This window comes from Melanostigma gelatinosum (genome assembly GCF_949748355.1).
Source record: "Melanostigma gelatinosum genome assembly, chromosome: 14".
Taxonomy (NCBI): domain Eukaryota; kingdom Metazoa; phylum Chordata; class Actinopteri; order Perciformes; family Zoarcidae; genus Melanostigma; species Melanostigma gelatinosum.
Genome location: NC_136647.1, coordinates 7,045,606 through 7,069,884, shown reverse-complemented (window position 1 = coordinate 7,069,884; position 24,279 = coordinate 7,045,606). Strand labels below are relative to the sequence as shown.

General features: G+C 41.3%; 1 protein-coding gene across 1 annotated transcript in view; it reads left to right on the top strand.

Annotated features, from left to right (window-relative positions):
* The first annotated feature begins 2,389 nt into the window (after positions 1-2,389).
* Positions 2,390-24,279, top strand: part of stk32a (serine/threonine kinase 32A) — a 42,492-nt gene continuing 20,602 nt past the window's right edge. The window contains exons 1-3 of the mRNA XM_079283516.1: positions 2,390-2,445; positions 3,196-3,347; positions 13,815-13,988. Coding sequence (XP_079139642.1) covers positions 3,229-3,347; positions 13,815-13,988 — 293 coding nt within the window. The 5' untranslated portion in view covers positions 2,390-2,445; positions 3,196-3,228. The remainder of the gene's footprint in view (positions 2,446-3,195; positions 3,348-13,814; positions 13,989-24,279) is intronic.

Below are 24,279 nucleotides of genomic sequence, written 5' to 3'. Positions count from 1 at the left end.
CATATTTCATATTCATATTTTTCAGTTTCTGTACAACAAAATGAATATGAAGTGACTTGAGTGTCGTCAATCAAAATCCTTTTTTTTATGATTGTAAAGTTTTTGTGACACAACGCCACAAGACACATACCCCAATACTCACAACAGTGCCCAGCTGTTTTTAGTTATTACTTTAAAAGCATTCTCTCTTTCTTTTTTTTTTAAAGATTTATGTCTTCAGAAGGATCGAATGTGTTTCGGGCTGAGTGCAACAGACAGCGTAGCAAAGTTGGAAAGTATTGAGAAACTGTCAGTAAGAAAAACACAAGCCTCACACTGACAAATAAGTAGTCGCAAGGAGGGTCAGAGGAGACAGGAAGTTTATTTGGACTTTATTGCTACAGTAACCTCAACCAGGCTCATTCCATAGTTTCCCAAAAGAACAGCCTTTCTTGTCCACATGAAAACTTGCAGCTGTCATTTTCAGGTTTATACACTCGGCAGACCGTTTCCGGGTTTTAACAACACCGGCTTAAGCTCAAATTAAAAGTCTCATGTCTGAGCAGATGTGACATTTGCTAATGTTCGCAAAGGCCCATGTGGACGTCTCTGCAGAGATTCACATACAGAACAAAATGTCCAAAACCACCCGTGTGCCCGTTTTTGAGCATATCAGAGCGTTTAGGTGTTGACAGAGAGCAAAAACTGAGAGCTTTTTTCAAAATTGTGTTGCCGTAGTGTGGACATACTCAGAGACAGAGACTACTTTTGACAGACAGAGAAAGACAGGCATAGACATACGGTACAGTGCAGTCACACTGAGGGCGCGAGACACGCTGATTATTTCAATGCAAAACCGATTAGCATGTGTCAGTCAAATTCAAATTGACTAGTTATTCAGTCAGATGGTTTCCTCAATTAGTTCAAGCCATGGAAAGACTGTCAATGTGTCAATCCCACTCATGTGCGGATTTCAATGATTACACGCTCAGTTACTTATGTGTCCATCATTCAACACAGCACATTAAGCCATTCAGAGTTCTGCTGGTAAAATATGGCATTCCCCATCTCACTCTTTCCCACTCTTTCTGTTTCTCTCTCTCTCTCTCTCTCTCTCTCTCTCTCTCTCTCTCTCTATATATATATATATATATATATATATATATATGTATGACTGCTTCAAACGCTCTGTCTCTCTCACTCTGGGATCACAGAGCTCTGCCCTCTGATCCACGACCACAGCTGTCTCTCTGAAAAACCCATCAGCGTAGAATCTCCGAGTAGCTCAGCAGGAAAATGACCATGTTTATCTGGAGTGTGTGTGTGTGAGTGTGTGTGGGTGTATGCATTATAAAGCGGGCCTCATATGCTCCTTTTCAGAGTTAGTTGTGTAAACACTCCAACACAGACAGTGTGAGAGGAGGAAGTGCCAGTGATACGTGACTAACAGAGCATAACATTAACTGTCACATCCAATAGATCTCGTGACTGCAGGAAAAATGGGCGTGTCTGTCTGTGTGTCTGTGTGTGTGCACGCTTTACTGTTGCAAGAGAAGCAGGTCATGTTTGTGTCCATTATGTGTGTGTGTGTGTGTATTTTTGTGAATGCATTGTGAATAAATGGGTGTGTGTGGTCAGATAAGTGGGCACCAGCTGTTCCAATCCTCGGGGAAACGACAGGGAGGGAAAACCTTCTGTCCTGGTAGTCATGGTAACAAGGAATAAACAGCCCCATCCGCCTCCAATTGGCAATAAATGTTGCTGATAGATGGAGGGGAGTGAGATGGGGAGTAAAGCTCCGTTTTAGGTTGTGCGTGTCTGTGATCATGTTCAATAAGTGTGGACACCTTCATCTCACAGTGAACCTACTGTAACTGTACTGACACTTAGCATTCATCTATTTGTATTTATAGAAATAGATGAAGTTTATATTTTAAAGGGGTTAAAGTGGCATTTTATACATATACAGATGATGTATTTAAAGCTGATCTCTCTGTGACTTTTCAAACGTTACAGGATATATGTGTATCTAGCAGAGGAGGTAGATCCTCTACTTTGGAAAGAAAAGAAAATATTCGTTAAAATAAACGATATCTTAGTATCATTTATAAAATATTTCTTCTTTCTTCATTGGAAAAATAATCCATTTCAGAAATTCCAATAAAATGCTTCAACAGCAACACCTGCAAGAAAGTGGTGGTCCTTCTGTCCTCCCTTAGGGAGGGTAGTCTTCCATCAATTTCTCCACTGATATCTAGTATTGAACCTGTTAAGTTGTATCAACCTGTTTTAAAAGTGAGAGAGAAAAACGTACTGTCATTTAAAGAGGAACATTACAGATTTCAGGTTCAAATGTATGTTTTGCATTTAACAAAAAGGAACAGAGATTTTCTACTCTTCTCTCTCGCAGTGAATTTCGACCACTTCCAGATCCTGAGGGCAATAGGAAAAGGAAGCTTCGGAAAAGTAAGTTTGTATTTACAATAGTGTCCTCATGTTACTCAAAAGTTGGAATCGGCTTCATGATATATATATATATATATATTTATAAATATGGAAATGGGTAACTGGTTTAGTATGCCCTGCAAAACATGTTGTAAATTGCAAAACACACATATAACTCAAACATGTCAAAAAAACATTTGAAAGACATTCTAACACGACACTCAAATGAAGACATAAACCGTTCATCGCTTATTCGATGCAGCACATTAGACGCAAGATGTTACATATAATATACCATGTCCCCTCTCCGTCAGTACAATATTATCTTGGTTTGCCCTTCCACGAGATTAACCAACAGCTCTACTGAAACACACGATAGCGATCGTGTCTCCTCCCGTTGTTAAGACACGTAGTGCCGAGTAATCCACAACAGCACTCGCAGTACATGGAAGCACGTATAGCGGCGCACACCCGCACGCACATGTATACTCTGATCGCAGACCCTCAAGGCATCTACCCTCCAACAACAGATAAGCAGTCTAATCACAGTAGATGGCAAGCTGTTCAATGGGAAGAGTGATGCGATCGGGGTTTGCTTGATTAACTGTGCCAGCTGGTCCACAGATCACTCTCTTAGATAGCAGTAATGACGCTTGTAACCACAAATAAATATGGAATATTACTCCTCGGCATATTGAAAATAGTGTCAATGGAGACATTGTCAAACATTGCCAACAAAATAAAACGACCCTTGTGTGATCTCATCATCAGGTCTGCATTGTGCAGAAGAAGGACACCAAGAAGATGTACGCCATGAAGTACATGAACAAGCTGAAATGCGTGGAGCGGAACGAAGTGAGGAATGTCTTGAAGGAGCTGCAGATAATGCAGAACCTTGAGCATCCGTTCCTGGTCAACTTCTGGTAAGCCGGTGTGCTTCGTGTGGTTCCACAGCACACGTTCGTGTATCACTGAAGTCGATATAAGGTTTCCTGTAAAAGGCAAATAAACCTCTTCAGTGTTTCGGTACTTACTTTAGCTACTCTTTAATTCAAACTGACTTCAGACAGCCCTAAATTTAGCCCGGAGTGACTTTGAGAAAATATGCACCTCCATTCCTTAATATCTAAACAAAAAGCTGCTGTGTAAACTGATTGTCTCCACAAAGGCTTATATTTAACACTGTGATTACCATCAGCCACAGCAGCCTTTTGAATGATTTTGTAGTGCGCTCGGTGTCACCCATTTGATTTTTATGGTGATTGTATCCTGGCCATTAAATCAATGACTGCACAGACCCATAGGGAGGCCGTCAGCCATTAAAGAAAGCTCCGGATTGTGTTTGCAGGTGCATTCAGAAAGGTGTTGCCTACTGAAGAACACTGTCAAGCCTCCATTCGCGTCATCTCACCCCTTGAAGTTGCTGAAAGGAAAATGTAGTTTGCTCACTGATCTAAATTCAACTTGTATGTGCTCAACTCTCCTCTCAGCAGCTTCTCGTTTGCCTCATCGCATTTGGGGGTAGAGGAAGTCCTTTTGCCTTAACATTGTATGTCTCAAATCAAACTGCGAGTGCTCATCTAAGATGACTCATCAGGTACTTTCAGCAACTCATTCATCATAATTTGAAAGCCCGAGCTTATTGAGCAGCAGGAGTCGTACTTTTGAGATGCCTGATGAGTATGGCGTGTTAAGTTTCTGTCTGAAAAGCGTCATTAATTCTTGATAGGCACTCACACTCTGCAAGGTTTTGAGAGGAAGCCACCCTGGTTTTCTTTCTGCCAGGCAGAAAGGCGGAGAGGAGGGAATGTCTGTGCAGGGATGAAGAATAATTGCCACAGTCATGTGGTCCAGTTTTAAAAAATAAAATATTTATTGACATTTCAGTATTATTTATCATTTCTCCTTTTGATTTGGAGGTTTGCTTCTTGTTCCTTCGGGGTTAGGCAGCTCCCTTTAAACAACTCTGGAAATGTGAACAGTTAAATGTGATAATAAAAGAGAGACTTGTGGCACCAATGCTCTCCAAGTAGCTTTTCTCAATCCTTTGTCCACTGTCCCACTTTCCTATCCTCTCTTTCCCTCCTTCCCCTTCCCCCCCATTTTATTTCCATATCTTTTCTGAAACACTACTACACTGGCCAAATCAGCAGCCGATTTTTAATTACTAATTTGAGGGGAACAGAACTAAATCCGTCCACTGTGGGAATGAATGAGCAGAGACTAAAAGCACAGTCAAAAGAGGAGAGGAGAGGAAAGGAAAGGACAGCAAGGTGCGGGGAAAGGGAGAGAAGGCAGAGAGGAAAGAACAACAGAGGATAGAGAGATGTGTAGTGTACAGACTCATCAGACAAACAATGCCAGTGCTTGCTTTCTTGCCTGATTGCATGCTGTGTTGGACAAAAAAAACAGTTGGAAGTTAATGCATTTGGCAGCGTAAATCCCCCTGGGTGGGGGTGATTTCCTCTAGAGATGTGCTTGGGTCAGCGCTATGCCCTCTCTCTCTCTCTCGCTCTCTCTCTTCCTGTCTCTCTCACTGTGTTGAGTTGGCGTAAGTTATGATTGTCCTGAGGTAAGCGCTCAAGGTCGGAGACGGGGAGAGATTACCGCGGAGACAGCTCCAGTACATGCGGAAAACCTGGCTGTGTTTTTCTGTCCCCTGGCCTGTCCTCTGGCCGTCCTCCTCTGTCCTCTTTTCTCTTCACCTTCCTCCTTTTCGTCCTCCTCCGCTGCTATTTTCCTCCTTCGCCACCTGCTTGTCTTCCTTTTACTCTCCTCTTGCTGTCACTGCACTTGCTACCGCATGACCTCATGCGTCCGCTGGTTTGTGTGCAGCCGAAACAACAACGCACTTGGACGTCAGTATGAACTTCTCAATAAGTTATTTTCCCTCCATGCAAATCTATAAAGTATGATATGGAGTACCGATTTAGAAGCATCTTCTCTGGCATTAAGTGTGTGGTACGGTCAGTGTATTGATGTGCCAGCACTGGCAGGACAGCCCGTTTTGCCTGTGCTGCACTAAGTCCCACTGTGTAAGGGGAGCCCTCACTGGTACTGCAATGCCAGATATATACTCGCACTACAGCAGAGACAGAGAGGGAGAGGTGGCAACCAGCATCAGACGCTGCTGTGTTTCGCTTTCAGTCGTGCGGCCTCTTTTGACTGTTTGACTGATTTTGCAGTTGATTTGTTTGTTGGTGTAGGAAATGTCACAGAAGAAGTACTTCATGCAGAAGAAACTCCATACTTTGCTGTTTGTTGTGATGAATGTGTTCATCACAGGCTGTGCAATGTGTGCTATGAGAGTAGCACGTTTGTTTTCAAGCAGAGAGCAAACCGCTCGCAGTGCAGTAACACTGCAAAATTGTTTGCTAAGTTGCTGACATGTTGAAATGCCACCTGGTAATACAGTGCGGATCTTGAAAGAACAACTACAATTGTATAGGTTTTCATAATGTTAACAAATAAATGATCTTGTTACTCCAGGAATTTGCTTGTTGAGCTGGATTTAATACTCAACCACACAGCCAAACAGATGGGAGTCATACAAACGTGCAGACACCAAAGAGATTGGCACGGATTAAGTCAATGACACAACGATGTCGATCTTCAATATCTTCCTCGTGCTCTCTTGCACACACTTGACCACAGCATACTAGTGATCTCTGACAACTTTATCTCGTGTTGAACTCACAACTAAACCTGCTTTGAACAAAGTCGATCGAAGACTTCATTGCTGCTACTGCGTTTTAGTTCTATGCAGAGCAAGACATCTTTCAGTGTTATTCCCCATTCATGTGCATTTTCTCCTCAGAAAACCAAACAGAAGTGACATAATGTCTCACAAAGGCGATGATTTCTTTAAGAAACTGAGAGAAGACTCCCTCCAAGCGTCCTGACATAAAAGCTCCAGTTCACCAGATATGCTGTATGGTACGGGCACGACAGTGTGCTTAGGTATATAGGGTACATCTTAAATGAATGGCGTAAGATTTAAAAAAAGCATGATCCAGACTCTATTACTACAAGTAAGCAATAGTAAGATCTGCTTGTACCTAAGCTACAATCTATATCCCAATGTATTTGTAAAATATGCACATCGCACTACTTTTACTTTTAGCCTCACACTAGAAAGCAGCACGTCAGCATGTCAAGTATATCGCCCGATGTCAAGGTGACCCGGTATAATGGAAGATCATTATCAGGAGTGGAGAGAATGAGTAAACATCATGATTCACTACAGTTATTAAGCCTGAATGTTACCATATTAGAATAAAGAAAAAAGTAAACATTTTAAAATATGCTTACTTGTAACTGGAGTTATATTTTATATGCGAGATCATTCATATCCCGTGCTTTGTTTGGGATGTGTGTATGCATTTTTGCAAGCGAGTGGATCCATGCGCGCGTGTGTGTTCTCAGGCAGCATCAGACACAGACTGATGGGCGCTGTCAGTCAGTGGAGGTGTTGGGAGATGGGGGTGGGAGGACGGTCGGAGGGCTGTCGGCATCGATCCGACATTTCACAGTTTGAGCCGTTGGCTGGCTGTGTCCGTTTCAAAGGGCTTTGGTCAGCACGTGCGTGTGGAAACGTGTGTGCACGTATATGGATAGTACGTATGTACGTATGTCTAATCACGCTAATTGCAATAGCTTGTGTTACACAGTCGTGATCAGTCATTTTATTACTGAGATTTACTGATGATTTTCTGCTGTGGGCATTCAATCAAAGGATGCTAAGCAACATGTTTAGATTGAGCAGGTTTTTGTTATTTTACCTCATAAAACGGTATTCGGGTTATGGATGATAGGTTACTGAGAGGGGAAAACAACAAAGTCACCTATCAACCACACGCCATCCACCCATATTATTATTTTCTCTGATTTAGAGACCCGCCCCCGCATGGACATTTCACTCCTCTTGTTGCTTTTGAAATGATGCTGTTGTATTGATGTATGGGTGTTCTATTTGACGATTTACTGTCATGATTAGAGATGATTCGCTAACTTTATATCAACTTGACAGAAGAAACAGAAGTTGTGCTGCTGCTCCTCATGCGTAAACGCGCACAGCGTCAATAGCAATATGCTGCAGAGTAAAATATTCACGTTTTAGAGAGAATATTTTCCTCAATGATGATGTATTATTTCATCCAACAGCAACCAATCCGCTATTAATCAGAATGTTCATTTTTATGATCCGTGCGGCTATAACTGCAATCCGCGCATCTCTCGTGCACAAGTACTGAAAAAGTGAGTTTTTTTACATGTCCCCTTCAAGCAGTACAATATCACTCGATTTAATGAACGACTGCTCTTTTCAGATAGGGCATACGTTTAGGAGTATTGCCAATATTGCCATTCATTTTAAAGAAGCTATGAGGACTGTCTTTCTTGATTTAAGGACAGTAATCTACTTTAAAATAGAAGTATTTGCATGTCTGAAGAAACTGAATTTATTCCAAGTCATTACATTTTTATAACTTTATACTGCAGCAGTTTTATTATTTTTTTAATTAACCGTGTGGCCTTAAATGTCACAATTGATACCGTTGAAAGAGGGAAAGGAGTTATTTTTGGAAGGACACAGTACCAACAGCTTCTGGGCCCCTGTGGTTTCTGGAGACTTCCATTACTGAAGTGGCCTGGGGGTGCCTGTGTCTCTAAAAGCTCCATGCAGGATGCTCCTCCATCAGACTGACTGCCTGGAGGCCGCCAACAGGTCACATTGAAACGCACGTGTGGCGGAGCAGATACAGACAGTGAAAGAAAAATGAGACGGTGGGAGAGACGGAAAGTGGGACAACTAGAGGACAAGAGAGACAGAGAAAGGACAAGAGTGAACAAGCCAGCTGTAGGGATAGGGAAAGCAGATGCCAGCAAGGCTAATACAAAGTCTGCACCATTTCAACATAATGTGCAAGTGCTAATCTGCAGTCTGACTGGTGTTCTTTACTCTCTACCCAAAATGCTGGTCGAGGCATCAGCTGCTAATGGTGCTTGAGAACTTGTTCTGTCGCCGTCTGTCTTAGCCCATTGCAGCTGCAAAATACAAATGGAGACAGTCGACAATGTCGTGCTGCAATGTAGATTATTTCCCACTTCATACTTGCTCATCCGTTTTTATTCCTTCATTTCTATAACCTTTATTATTTTGCCTGTTATGATGTTGTTGATATTTGTTGTTATTAGTTATAAGAATGGGAATACGCTCTTGGGCTTTATTGTGTTTTATCCTTTTGACAAAATGTAGTTGATGACATGATGCCATCTGGTGAGGTTGTGAACATATTATTGATTTATAGAAGTCATATATTTCTCTTTTAAAATGTTGTCAATAAAAAAATTCAATTCCATTTCAACACCAGCAGCAGCAGCAGCAGCAGCTTCAGTGCTCTGTCTGTGTCCACACAGGATGCATTCAGGCACAGAACTGAGTGGAGGTAAATGCACAGCTTCAACATGAAACAGACTCTTTTAAATCACATTAGTCACACAGAGCACGTATATGTTGTCATATTAATGGTAACTTTCTGTGACCCTGCGCTTACTTGTGACAAACAACTTTGTCGAATTCATTTTGACAGCAGTGGCAGCAGGGCAGCAGGGCAGTGGAGACTTCATTCATATTCAAACACCTTCTAAATACTGCGTCGCCATGTGTCACCACAAAGAGAGAGAAAGAGAGAGAGAGAGCACTTGTTTTTAGAAGGAATGGAGCTTTTATTGCCAATTTACACTCTAAGTAGAGATATTGCTGAAATAGCATAGAATAGCAAGCTGAAATAGCACCGGGTCAGTCAGCTGTTGATTTGCTGCTGTAACATCTAATATGCAGTATGTACAAAGCACAAAAAAGGATTAATAAGTGCAATAATCTTCACTTATGCAGATAGTCAAGTGCTGAAGAAGCAACACTTACTTGGAGGTGTTGACTTTGTGTATATATCTACAAATTTCAACCATGTACTGTGTGTGTGTGTTAGTGTGTGTTTTTACTTTGAAAAATGTATGCTTGCATCTGTATATATCTATGTCTGTTCCGATATCATTTTCAAGACTTATGAGACAAAGTTTAATTCAAAAGTATCGCTAACTCAAACAACAGGTAGGTGGGTGGCAATATAAGCATGCCTTGGTCAACGTAGTCTCATACAATGGGTCGTATGATATCTTACAAAAAGCTTCTCGTTTTTTCGTGCCGTTTTCCTACTAAAGTCCAGCAATGTGTGCATTTCCGCTCGTTACACACATACAGTCTTTTCAAAACTAATTTTCCGTCTTCACAGGAAACCACTTTGTTAGGTTTAGGCAACACAACTTTCGCACAATTTTCGCCGGCATAGCTACGAAGGCTGGATGAGAACAGCCTGTCTGGGTACACGTGCATGCATCTGTGTGTGTACATTACAGTGATCAGAGTGCATACCCTCTGTATGCCGGCTTTGTTTTTGAGCAACCATGTGAGCGATTGCGGTGAGTTGGTCAGTTTGTTTGCTCTTAAGACAGAACAACTTCCCCCGACAATGACAATTAAGCCCTTTTGGTTTTTCCCATCTTGGCTTTCTGATGGAAAGACTTGTGGGACAGGAAACACGGAAACCTCAGCCAAGCATGAGAGCTGGTTTTCTACGCGATTACACCGGTTTCACAGAGGACTCAAGTGTGCTATTGATTGACTTGATGGACTTGCAGTCCCTCCTTGATCCTCCTTGACCCGACCAATCACCAAGTACCTACGATAAAGTTAAATGACATTGCATTTTCAGATTAATCGCTATTTTGACTTTTTCTATCAGTGAATATTCCACGAACCCGTTGCAATTATTGGTGAGTGCAGAGCAACAAGGAGCATTTGTTGCAAGATAAAATGATCAAAAAGGAGTTTGTTTGAAGAGGATTTTCACCTCAAAATAAAGTTATGTAGAAAGTATTGTCTGACACAATACATTCATTTGAAATCAATGAAAAAGGTGAAGCTGAGGGATAATGTTTTTTCATCCCAGATCCTGAGTACTTTAGTGTTCGATATCAGCTAATATGATCTTTCTCCTTCATTTAAGCAGATATACTAAATGAATTACATGATTAAATACTAAATAGGGAATACTTGTGATTGACAAAATAATACTTATCAAAAATAAGTAATTCATGATAAAGTTGAAAGTTTAAGTCGAGAAAGGGTCACTGAACTTGCAGAAATTGTCTCATGTATTGTATACTATCGTATATGAATAAACAGCACTTTTCCTTGAAGAAGCCACTGTTTTTCTATCAAGAAAAAGAGCAATAAAGTCCCGTTTGTATCCCCTAAATGCTTGTGGCAGCAGCTTCTTGGAGTCTTTACCACCTTAACTACTTCTGCTGGGTGAGAGGTATTTACACACGCGAGTGTGTGTGTGTGTGTGTGTAAAGAGAGGGAGAAAGACAGGCAAAGAGAGTTAATCAAATGATTAATAGACAGAGTAAAATGGAGTTCATCCAGCACAGTTTCACCACTGAGAAGCTCATCTTGGTTTACAGTTTTGAGCCCGAGCTTCAAATAACCGTCATGAATATTTCACAAACATTCAGCAGCTTTGCATTTAAAAAATCTATATTATACATGGTTTTGCATGCTGCATCTCACACTACTGCCCTAATGTTTATTTCCTTCATATTTTAGAATATTCTCTCTAATGGCAAGCATTGTACTGCAAAGTTAAAGTTATTTCCATCCTAAAGCGAAAGCTTCAAAAATAATAAGTGTCCTGACTTCTTAGAGAAATGCCAGCATTGCACAGAAGCAGAGCATGCGCGTAATCGGGAGCCAATGTTTTGACCATCTATGAGCTCAGTCAGAGCTGTGTTGGCCCCAAAAACTACAAATACTGTATCAAAGTGAAGCATTGCTTTGATATTTAAGAGGGCTTATAGAGTTAGGCAATACAATGAGACACTAAAGAGTGTTTCAGACAGAGGGTGATCTGAGGGTGATATTTAGACAGACAGTATGAGAACAATTCATGTGTATTTGAACATTTTATGTTCCAGTAGAACCCAAAAGCATGAACCTGAAAATGACCATATGTCCCCTTTCAAATAACTGTGAATATATTGAAAACAGAAATGCCCAAAAAGATTTGTATGGGTTTTGTATGCATTCCTCCCTCCGTGTCTCTCCATGTGGTATAATATCTGAGAATACATAACACATTCTGATTCAACGATCTTTAGCTTTGTACTGTAAATTTACTCGGAACACCATTTAAATTCATCCAATGATGCTGTCTCACACACACATGTAAACTTTGCCAAAAACTTTGGAGAACCTTGGTGTCCAAAAGCGTGGCTAAGTCATTTCTGCTTGTCTGAGTGATTGATAGCATTGCAGCTGGTCCCATCCATTCAGCTCTACTGTATTAGACACTTTAAGTGGGGAGGGCTGGCCTCTTCTCATTTCTCTTTTTTCCCCCTGAAACGAATATTCATCAGTGGAGAACTGTTGGTTGATTGTGCATAAGATGGTGTGTTCAAGATGGTGTGTTTGTTTCATGCACCTCTTTGTGACTTTGCCAACTGTGTGTGTATCTTCAGGACGAGTATCTACAGAGAGTCTTTCCACTCTGAGGCCATTGGCAATCAGATGTCGAGTGGTCTCAGCATTATCTGAGCCTTAGCAGACAGTTTTGAGTCAGCTCAATCAATCCCCGGGCAGAAAAGCACCACCTCCAGTTCATTGGAGAAGGGCCCCGAGGAGGGGAGTTCACCAACGTGGCAAAAAAACTACACCCGGTCATTGAACACTGAGTTTAAGCAAAGATGATGGTCTGCCAGAAGAAACCCCAATGGACTCCGGGGTGAAAATATGCAACCTCTCAAAAGTGAAATTGCAGATCAGGGGAACGCGTTGAAGGACGGACGGCGGATAGTGTCGTATTTTGTGGAAGGTCTGAACTTGCAGATGTAGGACGCTTTAGGCGAGCCAGGAAAATGTTGGCTGCTGCAATATTCCTTTGACGTTTTTTTTGTTTTTTTGAGAGAAACTAATTAGCACGACGTTTAGAGAGGAGGACGAAAACACCAACCGTGGCCCCACTCAGCATGTAAAAATCAATTGTGATTTGTGCAACAGCTTCTCAAATGTCAATGCAGTGGGCCGCATGCTGATAAAGGCTTGCTGTGCATGACAGTACTTGATGGATGGATGATAGCTGGGTGACCATAAGTGGCATTACCACCCAGAACATCCCCCGCGCCATAAAAGATTGTGACTGGCTGAGGCATATGCAAGCAAATTCTACGTACAGTATGCACAACTAGGAACAAATCCTCAATAACACCGTGCACGTCACTGTAAAAAAAGAAAGAAAGCCGGGATCATCTGTTTGCTGATCACTGATGTAATCACAACAGAGATTACGTGTTCTCTGTGTTAACTATTCCCATTTTATTTTTGCTACAGAAAGCAACAAAAACAGGAAGCAACTTTGATGATGTTATAGTCCTCAATGTATTTTTAAGTATGCAGGTAATGTATTGGATTTTATTCGACTGCACAAGGCTCTTTAGTAAGCAACGAGAAATATTTTTAGAATACAGTTGTGTCCGACTTTCTTTCATAATTTGCATTGGTGAAATCCATTTTTATGAAAAAAAGAATGTCAATAATATTACTGGTAATAATGTGGGCCAAAAAAACCTGACTTTAAAGATTTAAAGGTGTCTCAGCAGACCTGAACACTGACAATAAAAAACATTCATCGTAAGATTTAAAAAAGGACAGAGAAGAGAAAGAAGAATAAAAGGAACATTTTCAAAGTCTACAGCCTGTCAAATGTGTGTTTTTAAGACGTCTAAAATGTGTTCAAATAGGAAAACTATGTTACCCGTCTCCTGTCTCCCAACTATCATAGCCACTTGTGTACAAGATATTACAATAGTTGCTTAGCCTGCTAGCCTTGAAGACAGGATAATGAGCATATCCCCCAGCATGCCTTAGCCAACAGTGCTGAAAATGAAACGTGTTTTGTGTTATTATCATCTGTTGGGAACCCTTCTTATACACTGGTTGATGGTATTATGTTCCACTATCTTCTGCCTCTTAAAACTCCATCCTTATTTCCCCTCTCCTCTCTTCTCCTGTAACTTCAACATTTCCATATTTACCTTCCCTTCAAACCTCCTTCCTGCTGCTCTGCTTTCTGTCACCACTCTAAATTTTCACCTCAATTTCTGATTTCTTCCGCCCCCCCTTACTGCATGTCTCTCTCTTCCTTCTAACCTCCCTGGTAAGCATCTACCCACTTCAATCTTTGTCTTCCAAATCTCCTTCGTCTCCACCCCATGTCCTTGCCACTACCTGGCCTTGTGACTCTACTCTCCTGACTGCCTGCCTTCCTCTGCAGGTATTCCTTCCAGGATGAGGAGGACATGTTTATGGTGGTGGACTTGCTCTTAGGAGGAGACCTGCGCTATCACCTCCAGCAGAACGTCCACTTCTCAGAGAGCACCGTCAAACTCTACATCTGTGAACTGGCCCTGGCGCTGGGATACCTCCGTACAAAGCGCATTATACACAGGTGAGAAGCTGTCTCTTCATTTCCTCCCTCTGAATCCTTTTTTGTAGTTTACTATATTGTAGTTTGATGACCAAACCTTTAATAATACAGAGAACGGTTATATACAAACAACATAAGACTGGTTGCCCCATTATTATTTCCCCCTTCTGTCTCTCGACCTTGTTTTTCACCAGCAAGTTTGAGTATCTACCCCGGTGTTCTTTTCTTCTTGGCTGTCCACTTCCATATTATATTCTAATATGACTGCTCCACCACTGTGCAGAAGGGTCAAGCTGTGTTGACATGGAGGTCACACCTGACACAACAGTTTACCCTGAGCTGCAGACTACGGCCATCCCAAAATGCACCAGCTCTGTCCCCACTGCTGCTTCAGGACTTAAATTCATTTGTGAAATGCAGGTTAAGTGCTTTTTAGGCAGACATATCTGCTGCTATGGCAGAGCCACCGACTCACCTGACCAAGAAAGACACGGCTACAGCCCAATGTTATCATTTTGAGTTGTTGAAGTGACTCAAAGAGCTTGGGATATCCTATTACAGCCAATGATGCTGCCAAAATATGTCCCTCTTTCCCATACTGGTATCAGGTAATAAATAATACCTCCCATATAGGGACAATGCAGATACAATATACAAATAGAGCAAGCCTGTCACACTAGATATGTTCTCATTTACTATGCCAAATACATTTTGTAGGAAACATATTTGCTGCTGTTTTTTTTTTTCAATCCTGCAAGTGTGTCAGTCATTGTTACGTTACATACAAGTCAAACGAAGTTCGTCAGTGTGTGTGGTTGCGCAAAGCACAAGATTTTTACACCAGTCCAGGATTTCTGTCTTTCGTCCCATATGTTGTTTTTCTGAGGACGTATATATTTCCTCATTTGTACATATGCAAACATTTAGTGTGGATGTCTGCAGAGTTTTATAAATGAGACCCCAGGAGCGTATACCATAGAAAAAACGAATTAAATGCATTGATTTATTTTTTTTGGAGATGCTCAAAACAATGTTGTTAAAAAGTAGAGTCTTGGCGAAATTACAAAAACTTAAATGAGCATCACTTGCAGAAGGATGTAAGATACAAAGACACATACTCAAACTACTGCAGGCTACCAAAGCACAACATGATAACTTTTTGCTTTGTACCGACTCTTACAGTACTGTAAATGTATACATATATATGTAAATGTAAATGTATTTTCAGCATGAGTAGCGCATGAGTAATGCTCTGCTCCAACATCTGAGGCAATGTGAAGTCAGTATTCCATCCATTCACTGCTTTGACCTACCGTACTCCTCCCCCTGTGGTGACTGAGCATCCAGGTAAATATAGAACGAGAGGCCTTCTCAGAGCATGACTAATTGGAAACATCCCTTGAACAGAGGACACCACATAACAAATTAGACCAATTAACGTAAAGCAGACCACTTGCTCTTGTCTGTGCTTTTAATACCGAAAAAGGAAAGAGAGAGAGAGAGAGAGAAATACATGGGACAGGTTATTTATTTGCGTATTCATCGAGTCCATTGAGGGATATGAATATTTAAACGATGTTTTCTATTTTAGTGCTGTAGAGGACAGACTTGGTGTGCAGGTGTTGGGGGCGTTTGTTTTGACGGAATCAACATCTCTTCAATCTGCATTCATTAGCTTCAAATAGGAAGAGGCGCTGAAAGTAACTCTCAGCTCATCTCCGTGGAAATTGAATATATAATTTCCTCCCTGAGATGTGGACGTGTTGACTTAGGTGAGGCAAAGTGAACGCACTTAAAGCCTTCAGAATGAGTTTGTGCAAGTTTGATCATGACTATGACAGAATATGCATGTAGTGGTTGTAGTGATTTGGTTCAATATAATGGCTAGATGTCCATTTGTTCAGCTGGGCTTTATTCACAGGACGAATCATTCACACAGATTACAAATCTAATTCATAATGTCAGTAAGTGGAACTTTAAAGTCCCTCCGAGAGTGTCTCTAACTTTGACTTGAATACTTCTTGACTTAGATTGCACTGTACCTGTATAGAGAAGATGATGGTCAGCATACAAACTAACATGGCAGTGCTCAGTTGAAAAATATACATATTATTTATGTGCAACGTTAATAGCAGTGGGCCTAATATTGATCCCCATGGGATACCTTTATCAACTATTTGGGGAAACCATTGGCAAAAAGAGTCTATGGATCCCACCTGCGTTCTAGGCAGTATAACAGTATTTTTTTTTAAACAAAAACATTCAAATGAATTAATTTGAATTCAAGTTATATTACTTTAGAAATAGCTAAGTTTAAATTTGGGTTTGGTGTGGTCGAGCACAGGTTACAGATCCAAGATGGAGTCCTGTCCCCCGTCTGTAACTATACTGGGATACATAATAACATGAACGCAGCAGTGACAACAACAGACATCTCTCTTTAATATTGCCAATTATTTTCAAGAGTGAGCTCTTGAACTGTATGCCACTGTTTGGCAAATTAACAATCTCGAGGAAGCAGCGATGACCTTAGCAACAGCAGTTCACCTCATCTTCATAGAGCCTGTATGGAAAATCAAAACAGCAGCGTCATCATGGGACATGCATGAGCCTCAGAGCATAAAGTGTGATGCACGGTGGAAGTTAAATTAATTCCGATTTGTTATCAAGGGGGAATTGATTTTACTTGAAGCCTACAAAGTAGGGACTATTTTAGAAGTTTTATATTACTCACCCTTAAATAAAATTGTATTATCAACCACTTGAAATGGTGGTCAAAACCTAAGAACATTGTTGCAATAATGCTTTATTATGCTTGAAATGAACAAAAATCATCACATTATGCGTCATACTACAGTCCTTTTTCTTGTCTAAATAATGGTGATGGTTGAACATATTTTAGAGTGCATATTTGTATTTTGAGACACCATGCTCAGAACATGATCAACCTCAGCAGGGGTGTCATAAATCTGGTTTCGCTTATTCAGGGTTGGTTAGGCCGTGTTTTTAACCCTAAGCTCTCTGAGGAGTTTGAATTACTGACAACAGAATGAGTTTCAATTCGATGACATCTTCAGAGACTTCATGAGTCTCTCCAGACAAGTGGAAAGGTAAATGGCAAGTGTGTAACATGGGAAGGCATAGTTATGTGTATCTGTGTGTGTGTATGTGTAAGTGTGTGTGTGTTTGTGTGTGTGCGCGCGTCTACCTCACCACAGCCTCTTTGATGTCAACAACAATAACCTGAGGCTGAATCCTCAGGTGTATTTTGTTGCTTCCTGGATTCCTCATGATGGAAAGACTTGCATGTTGACAGTCAGCAGACGCTCAATATTCCTCACTGGCAACACACTGCCCACTAAAGAGTTAAGGAGCTAATCGTTCCTGTCAAACTAACAGAGATGGATTGAGATCCTGCAGACAGAACTCAGTTTACATTGAAAATGGAGGTCCAGTCAGTGAGTCTCACAGTGAACCTTGTCAAATACGTACACACACACTGGTAGAGCAGTACACTTGTTTGAATCATCTTTTACAAGATACTTGCTATTGCAAAGTGTGCTTTTTCTATGAATTATTTTACAGAGAATACCGGATATTTGTTGTGCCGAGCATTTCATATTTGTTGATGGTAATCGTTCAAAGGGAAAAAGCGGTAATTTTAACTGTGAACATTTAGTTTTCATAACACGCTAATAGGTGGCTAGTGTGACTTTGACTCTGTCAATTATTTGTCGATATTCTACATTTTTCTGATTGTCAACAAATGAAATGAAAAGACTTAAACCTATAACAAGTACCGTCTGTGTAACGCAAGGCTGATGTAAAGTAGTTTATTTCTCTGTGCCACAGATCCTAATTTTTGTCCCAAACTATTACAAAAAACATCAACGAGCCACATCTTTGTCCATCTTTTTGACTCAATGCCACATGCACCGTCGAACTGCTGTAAATACTTACTAGAGTGCCAAATGTGTAGCCTATATGGCTGAAAACAGTCCCCAAAAAATGCACCGGTCACTCTTGTTTGAGTAAAGTTTGCTAAAAACTAGAGTGTCCATCACTTGGCGGTAAATATAAGACGACTTTGTGACACATTTTAAAATGGGCTTGGGGCTGAGTGCCACTGGACGTTGGGAATAATTGTGAGACAGACTAAGACATTGTTGGTGTTGGTCTTTCCATGGAAACTATCCAATCTATTTATTCAGTTTCCTGAAGCGTAGAGACCCAGCTGTTCCAGCAGCAAGCCTATTTCATCCAAGGAGGATTCTTTTTTGCAAGCTATGATCTCTTTACCCCATCTTTTCTCCCCGCCTCTCTCTCTCTCTCTCTCTCTCACACACACACACACACACACACACACACACACAAATACACACACACACACACAATATCATGCTTATCCCTCATAATCTCTTTCATTATGACTCCCCATTTTTTCCCCTCGTGCTGTTTTATTCACTGAACTTATTTATTTTCCTTGCTCTTCTCTCCCTCAGCCTCATTTCTTAGTCTCGGTTGTGCCCGATCTTTCCATTCATCTGAGGGCGAGGCAAAGGATAGCTCCCCTAAAATAATCTAAATTGCTCATTCATCCCCTTCTCCTCTAGAGGCCTTTTTCCAAGCTGCCGAAAGGGAATATGGTCTTAATTCTGGTTAATTGAAGGTGAAAGAATAACAAAACAGTCACAGTGGGTCTTCTTATGGATGGTTCTTAAAATGGAGATTGCATGGAGGCTATCGTCATTACTCGTACTCTCCATCAACTACTCGAAATGTCTTCAAGTGAAGTATTCTTTATTCATGGGGTGTGTTAATGTTTTATTTCCCAGCAGAAGAAGAAAAAGAAGAACCAAGAGGTAGAAATGATGCACTCATATGGTGCCAGCTGGTGCCAGCGCTCTGATTTCTACCACAAAATGGTCAATTGAGCATTATCATTGTCACTGAGCGCAACCCAGCTCACAACAGCAGATTAGCCGATGGGAGGAGGTTTGCGCTCTGAACACAATAGATTGTTTACGAGCTAGTGTGCTCCAAAAGGATCATTAATTGCCTGCTTGTGTATCTAACTCACGTGTCTGCCTGCAGGTGACAGGAGGAGAATGATTTTAGCAGAGAGCAATGTATCTAAGCAGTCAGAATGGCAGACAGGCAGGAGGAGCTACAGGCAAAGTCAAAGATTGTGAGGAGAGCTGATATGTTTTGTAACATTCCCTGAGTGAATTATTCATCACTGGTAATTTTGATGTGAGTTTTTGGCCTTGGCTTTTTAGTGCCGACCGGCTGCTCTCAGTGTCTGCTGTGCACTCTCTTGTCTCCCAAAAAATCAGCTCCAAATTACACCGGAGACTTGTCAAACCCGACTTCCGTCAACCAGACGCACTCAGTATCTGTGAATGAATAAAGAATGAACATCTCCCAGCTTCACAGTTGCTACTGCCATTCACACACACACACACACACACACACACACACACACACACACAGTGTTTACCCATGTGAGTAAACACGGCGACAGACACACACGCATGTACACCTGCGCCGGTCTCCCACCTGTCAGAGCTGCTTTTCTTTAACAGCAAGAAGAAAGGGTGAGCGGGAGACGCAGCAGTTTGCTGGGTTGGAGTTGTGAGCCTCTGTGGGTCTAGTTGGGCTTTCAATTCACGTTCAAAGGCAGCGGCTGTCTGTCTCGCTCCTCAGTGGCTGGTGGGCGTGGGTACTTAGAACTGAGGGATTTTGACACTGTGTGTATTTGTGAGTTTCTGTGCACAGACTGTGTATTACTGTGTGAGCCGTGGGCTGTCTGGGGCTTCCAGAGCTCCTCCTTTGTGACAGAGAGGGAGAGGCGCAATCTCAAACAGCTCTCTGCTTTTATTCTGGAGGGCAGAAGAGAGTTACCAAAGCAGCAAAGTCATGAAGGAGCCTCTGATTAAACTGCCTGCAATCTATGCCCAGGAAACCAGTCACACCAATTTAACTGTAGCAGCTGTTTTTTATTTTTATTTTTTAATGGAATAAAGTGGGTATCCACTTAGTTAAATATTTCAATATTGCTGAGAATTTTTCGTTCATTCGTCATTTGGCCCAAAGCCAGAAACACCAGACATCATGTAGCTGGGGCTGGGTATCACATCTCAGTACTTCTGGAACAGTTGAAATGTGTCATAAAAAACAATTGAGTAGAGATAAAACGATTCGTCAATTAATCAAATAGTCCCGACGAATATTATCTACAACACATTTTTATAATTTTACGAGCAGAAATGCCTTCATGAAGATTTGCTGGTTTTCTTCTTTGACAGCAAGCCATTGTTTTTTTTACCATTGGTCAGACTAAACATGCGGGAAGGAACCTTGGATTTTTTACTATTTTCGTTTCTACATTTGACACACGTCGTCGAATTTCTAAAATGAAGGCTCACAAACAAGTGACTGTCTTTCTGAGTCTCATATCGCACTTGCACGTGTGTGTTCTTATTTGGACTCAGCATAATGTTGGTAGGCATGTGTAGGCCTATGTTCTCGTTCAATGATCGTAGTGTGTGATTGCGTGGTTGCATGACTTGCGTGTGTGTGTGTGTGTGTGTAAGTCGCCGTTCTCAGGTGTGTTGGCCCGCTCCAGTATCTGCAGTATCCTATGACCAGGTACAGGCTTCAGTTACCCCTCTCCCCCTAATAGAAGGGTGTAATGAGGCCATTAGATCCTGCTAATGACTTGTAGGGTCAGTCAACCGCGAGAAAAGCAGAGGGCATCCGCTTGCACCGAGCTCTCCTGGCCTTTCGCCTCACTTTTTTAACTACATTCTACCCTTTTTCTACTGCTTACTTCATTGCTTTTACGCTACTTGCTCTTTGTGCTCTCTGTCTCCCTCTCATAATTCACCCACAGCTCTCTATATCCCCTCGCCTTTTTCTTTCTAGTCCGAGTCGTCTCATTGGCTCTCCACTTCTTTTTTTTCAATTCATTCATTCCGAAGAGCACTACACATTTAGTTTTCTCTCAAATTGTCACTGTCCCGTCTTTATCTCCCAATGTATGCCTGTTCCTATTACTCTTTATCTGTCTCACTCAATAAATGCACTTACTCAGGCCATCTCCTCCTACCTTTTCTCCTCGTGTATTTTGTACATGTACTTTATCTCCTTCCCTGTCTTTCTGCGTCTCTTCTACTTGTTTGGTCAAGTGATTCATACACAGCTGTCAATTCTTATCACTTTTTATCATCATAATATTTTTCTTTTTACTCTGAGATAAAGAAGAAAAAAAACGTTCTACAATTTTATGTTCGACTGCAGTGACAAAGAATGACGAATGATCATAAATTGCTACTTCATATTTTGGTGAGTGCATGATCTGAGTTTAGAGGCTGAATTCAAGTATTTCTCCAAATTATTTTTCCATCACATTTCATCTGATACAACAGTGTAATTATTTAACCTCGTACAGCTTTCTGTTGTGTTACCTCTAAAAGCATCCCATTAAAACTGGTAAACGCTTGCAGATGGTTGGGGGTGGGTGGGGGTGGGGGGGGGGGGGGGGTGTCACCTCAAGCAGTCCCGTCTTCACACAGCACAGGTGTGACCGGGGCTGCAACAGACCCATCTGTTTCTCAGCACTAATAGATGGTGCAGTTATCCACGCTAATGAACACAGAGCGAAACTGCCAGCTGAAATATGCAGGTCCCAAACCTGTGCTCTCTCAAGTCTTCTCTTTACTGTAGAAATGGACCTTGAATCACAAAGGATTAGATCATTCAAATCAGTCGCGTTCTGTTCAGTAACACAGTACGAAAAACCCACAGGTGACTACATCCAATACACACTGCATGAAAAACATTAAGACACATTAAAAGTCTCTTGCTGAGTCAAGGGAAGAAATGTGAATAATAGCACTGCTCTTTCCCTAGACGTGATCATTACAGAGCCGTCTGACCTACTTTTCATTCTGACTTCTTTTTTCTGACAAAAGGACTTTAGTTATACTGTAGAGCCAAAATAAACTAGAATTTTACTTTAAAGTGTTGCTCCACACTAAATCCAGTTTTTTTTAGTTGACTGTACGGTCACTTTCCCAATGTTAAGTCGGTTTTGTTTTGGTTTTTTTTTTTTAACTGAGAAAAATTAGCAATGCAGCCATTGACCGAAGATACATTGATTTAAAAATCAACTCTCAGCTTTGTGGGGAGTTTGAAATAATAATTTGCAAAGACATCAGGAGTTTAAGAGTATGGGACCAAGCGAAGTAGCTGACAGTGTAGAACTTTAGCTATAAAAAGAGGTTTACTTTTTGTTCTTTTCTTTTTTTTGCAGCGACACATGCCCCTCCTCTCTCCCCTAGTGCCATCCTTTGAGGCAAATGTCAGCTAATTAAGAGTTACATGGTCGACCTTTCTCACCCCCACCTGGGCCCGCACCACTCGATCCTCCACACAGAACACAGGTCAGCGTGGCCTCTGATATGCTAAATATTGCTGGGCTCCTACAGGCCAGTGGACTTAATTAGAGGAGACACTTGCTGTCTAATACTGAGGATGCACAATGAGTCTGCCACAAAGATGACGTGTGTCTGTCACAGTGCTACAGTTTCCAACCTGTTGTGATTCGCCAGAACACATTAACGTGCTCTTGAATGTCCCAACTATTGCCCATTCTGTTTCTTACCTACAATTGTGAATTATGTTATTCAAACAAACATTCTGAAACCCCCTGCTTACAAATCAAGTCAAATGTTGAGAGTAGAACAGGCTGTTGCTTGTTGTTGGTGATCCTGGCTCTACTGTCCAGGTTGTTTAGTTGAGTTTTTGTGATTAATACCACTATATTCATGGCATATACTGTGCATTTCTATTTCCTATTCTATTCTAGCTTATTTTTTATTTTTTATTAATCTATTCCTTCAATTCAATATCTGCTCTGTTATTTTATTGTACTGTAGATATTGTGCATTCCATATGTTATATTTTACTCTGTAAATTGCTGCTGCTACAAACGAATTTCCCCCTGGGGATGAATAAAGTGTACATCTATCTGTCTATCTATCTAGAACATTGACCTCACAAACCCTGGTAATAAACTCAGAAACAGTTACTTCTCAAAAGTCTTAATTCTGCAATGTAGATGTTAATCTCAGGGTGTGGCAGTTCTCAAAACGAGTGCTGCATTTGACCATCATGCACGAGTGGAACATTTGATACGGCCGCTGAATATTGAATATCGTCTCTCCAGTTCAAAGCATCTTTAGAGCTGTGGGGATACGTTCCAGAGACTAGAGAACAGAGAGAAGCCGAGAACACACTGTGCCCTTCCACTCTTTTTTTCGGTCTGCAGCTTAACACATGCATCAAGAAACATGACTGTTTGGATGAAAAAAAAAACCTGTCTTAGGAGAAGATGGCAGTTTTGAGAATCTGCCACTGCACTATACTTTGTGTGGATGCGCGTACCTGTCTGTGTGTGCGAGAGTCGAATGTTTCTGTGTGTAAACGGGCAGTGGTGGGGGCCAAACGTATGTAAGCACGTTATTAGGAATTCATCTGAGTGGCACAGGCAACGTCGTGAAAGTGAGAGAAAGTGTCAAGGACAGATACAGATCAGTGAAAATGATGAGAAAGAAATGAATAATTTAGCTTTGAATTAAAAATAAATGGCCAGGAGGGATGTCATTGTGCACCGAACTGTTCTTTGAAGTGGCTGACTGTCATCAAGGACATTGGTAATATCGCTCGTGCCTTTGTGACTCTGTCTAACAAATTTGGGAATCCGCAGTCTGTGTTGCTCTGAGATCTGTTGTCAAAATGACTTCTCTCTATAAATTCCCTTACTATGGTTCCAATACAGAGCAGAGTCGTTTATAAGCCATCGTGCATTGCTGTCGTGAGAAGAAAGGAGAGCATTTATCAAGAAATGTGTGTCAACAAGACGACGACAACAACAACAGAGACATGAGTGGCTGAACGTCACTCAAAAATGCAGTGTAGTGAAAGTTCAGTGCATCAGAAGAAAATCTAGACTGGCAAAAGGCTCATTGTCCTGGCTAAAACAAAAAGACACTGATCCATCTGCTTTCGTCACATACCTGGTACAGTGTTGCATGAGAGTGCCATTTTAAAGTTGATATCTGGGTGTATTATATGTCAACTTTTGTCACATACTGAAGTGAAATGACTCACCACAATAGTGAGTTAGTCTACGTCATCTCTGGGAAGCTTTTACGTTTGATGACACAGTTTTGGGTATTACTCCGACACACAGGAAGTGTTATGTTGTGAGACTTCAGCAGCAGAAAACAGGGGCTTGTGTAGAATA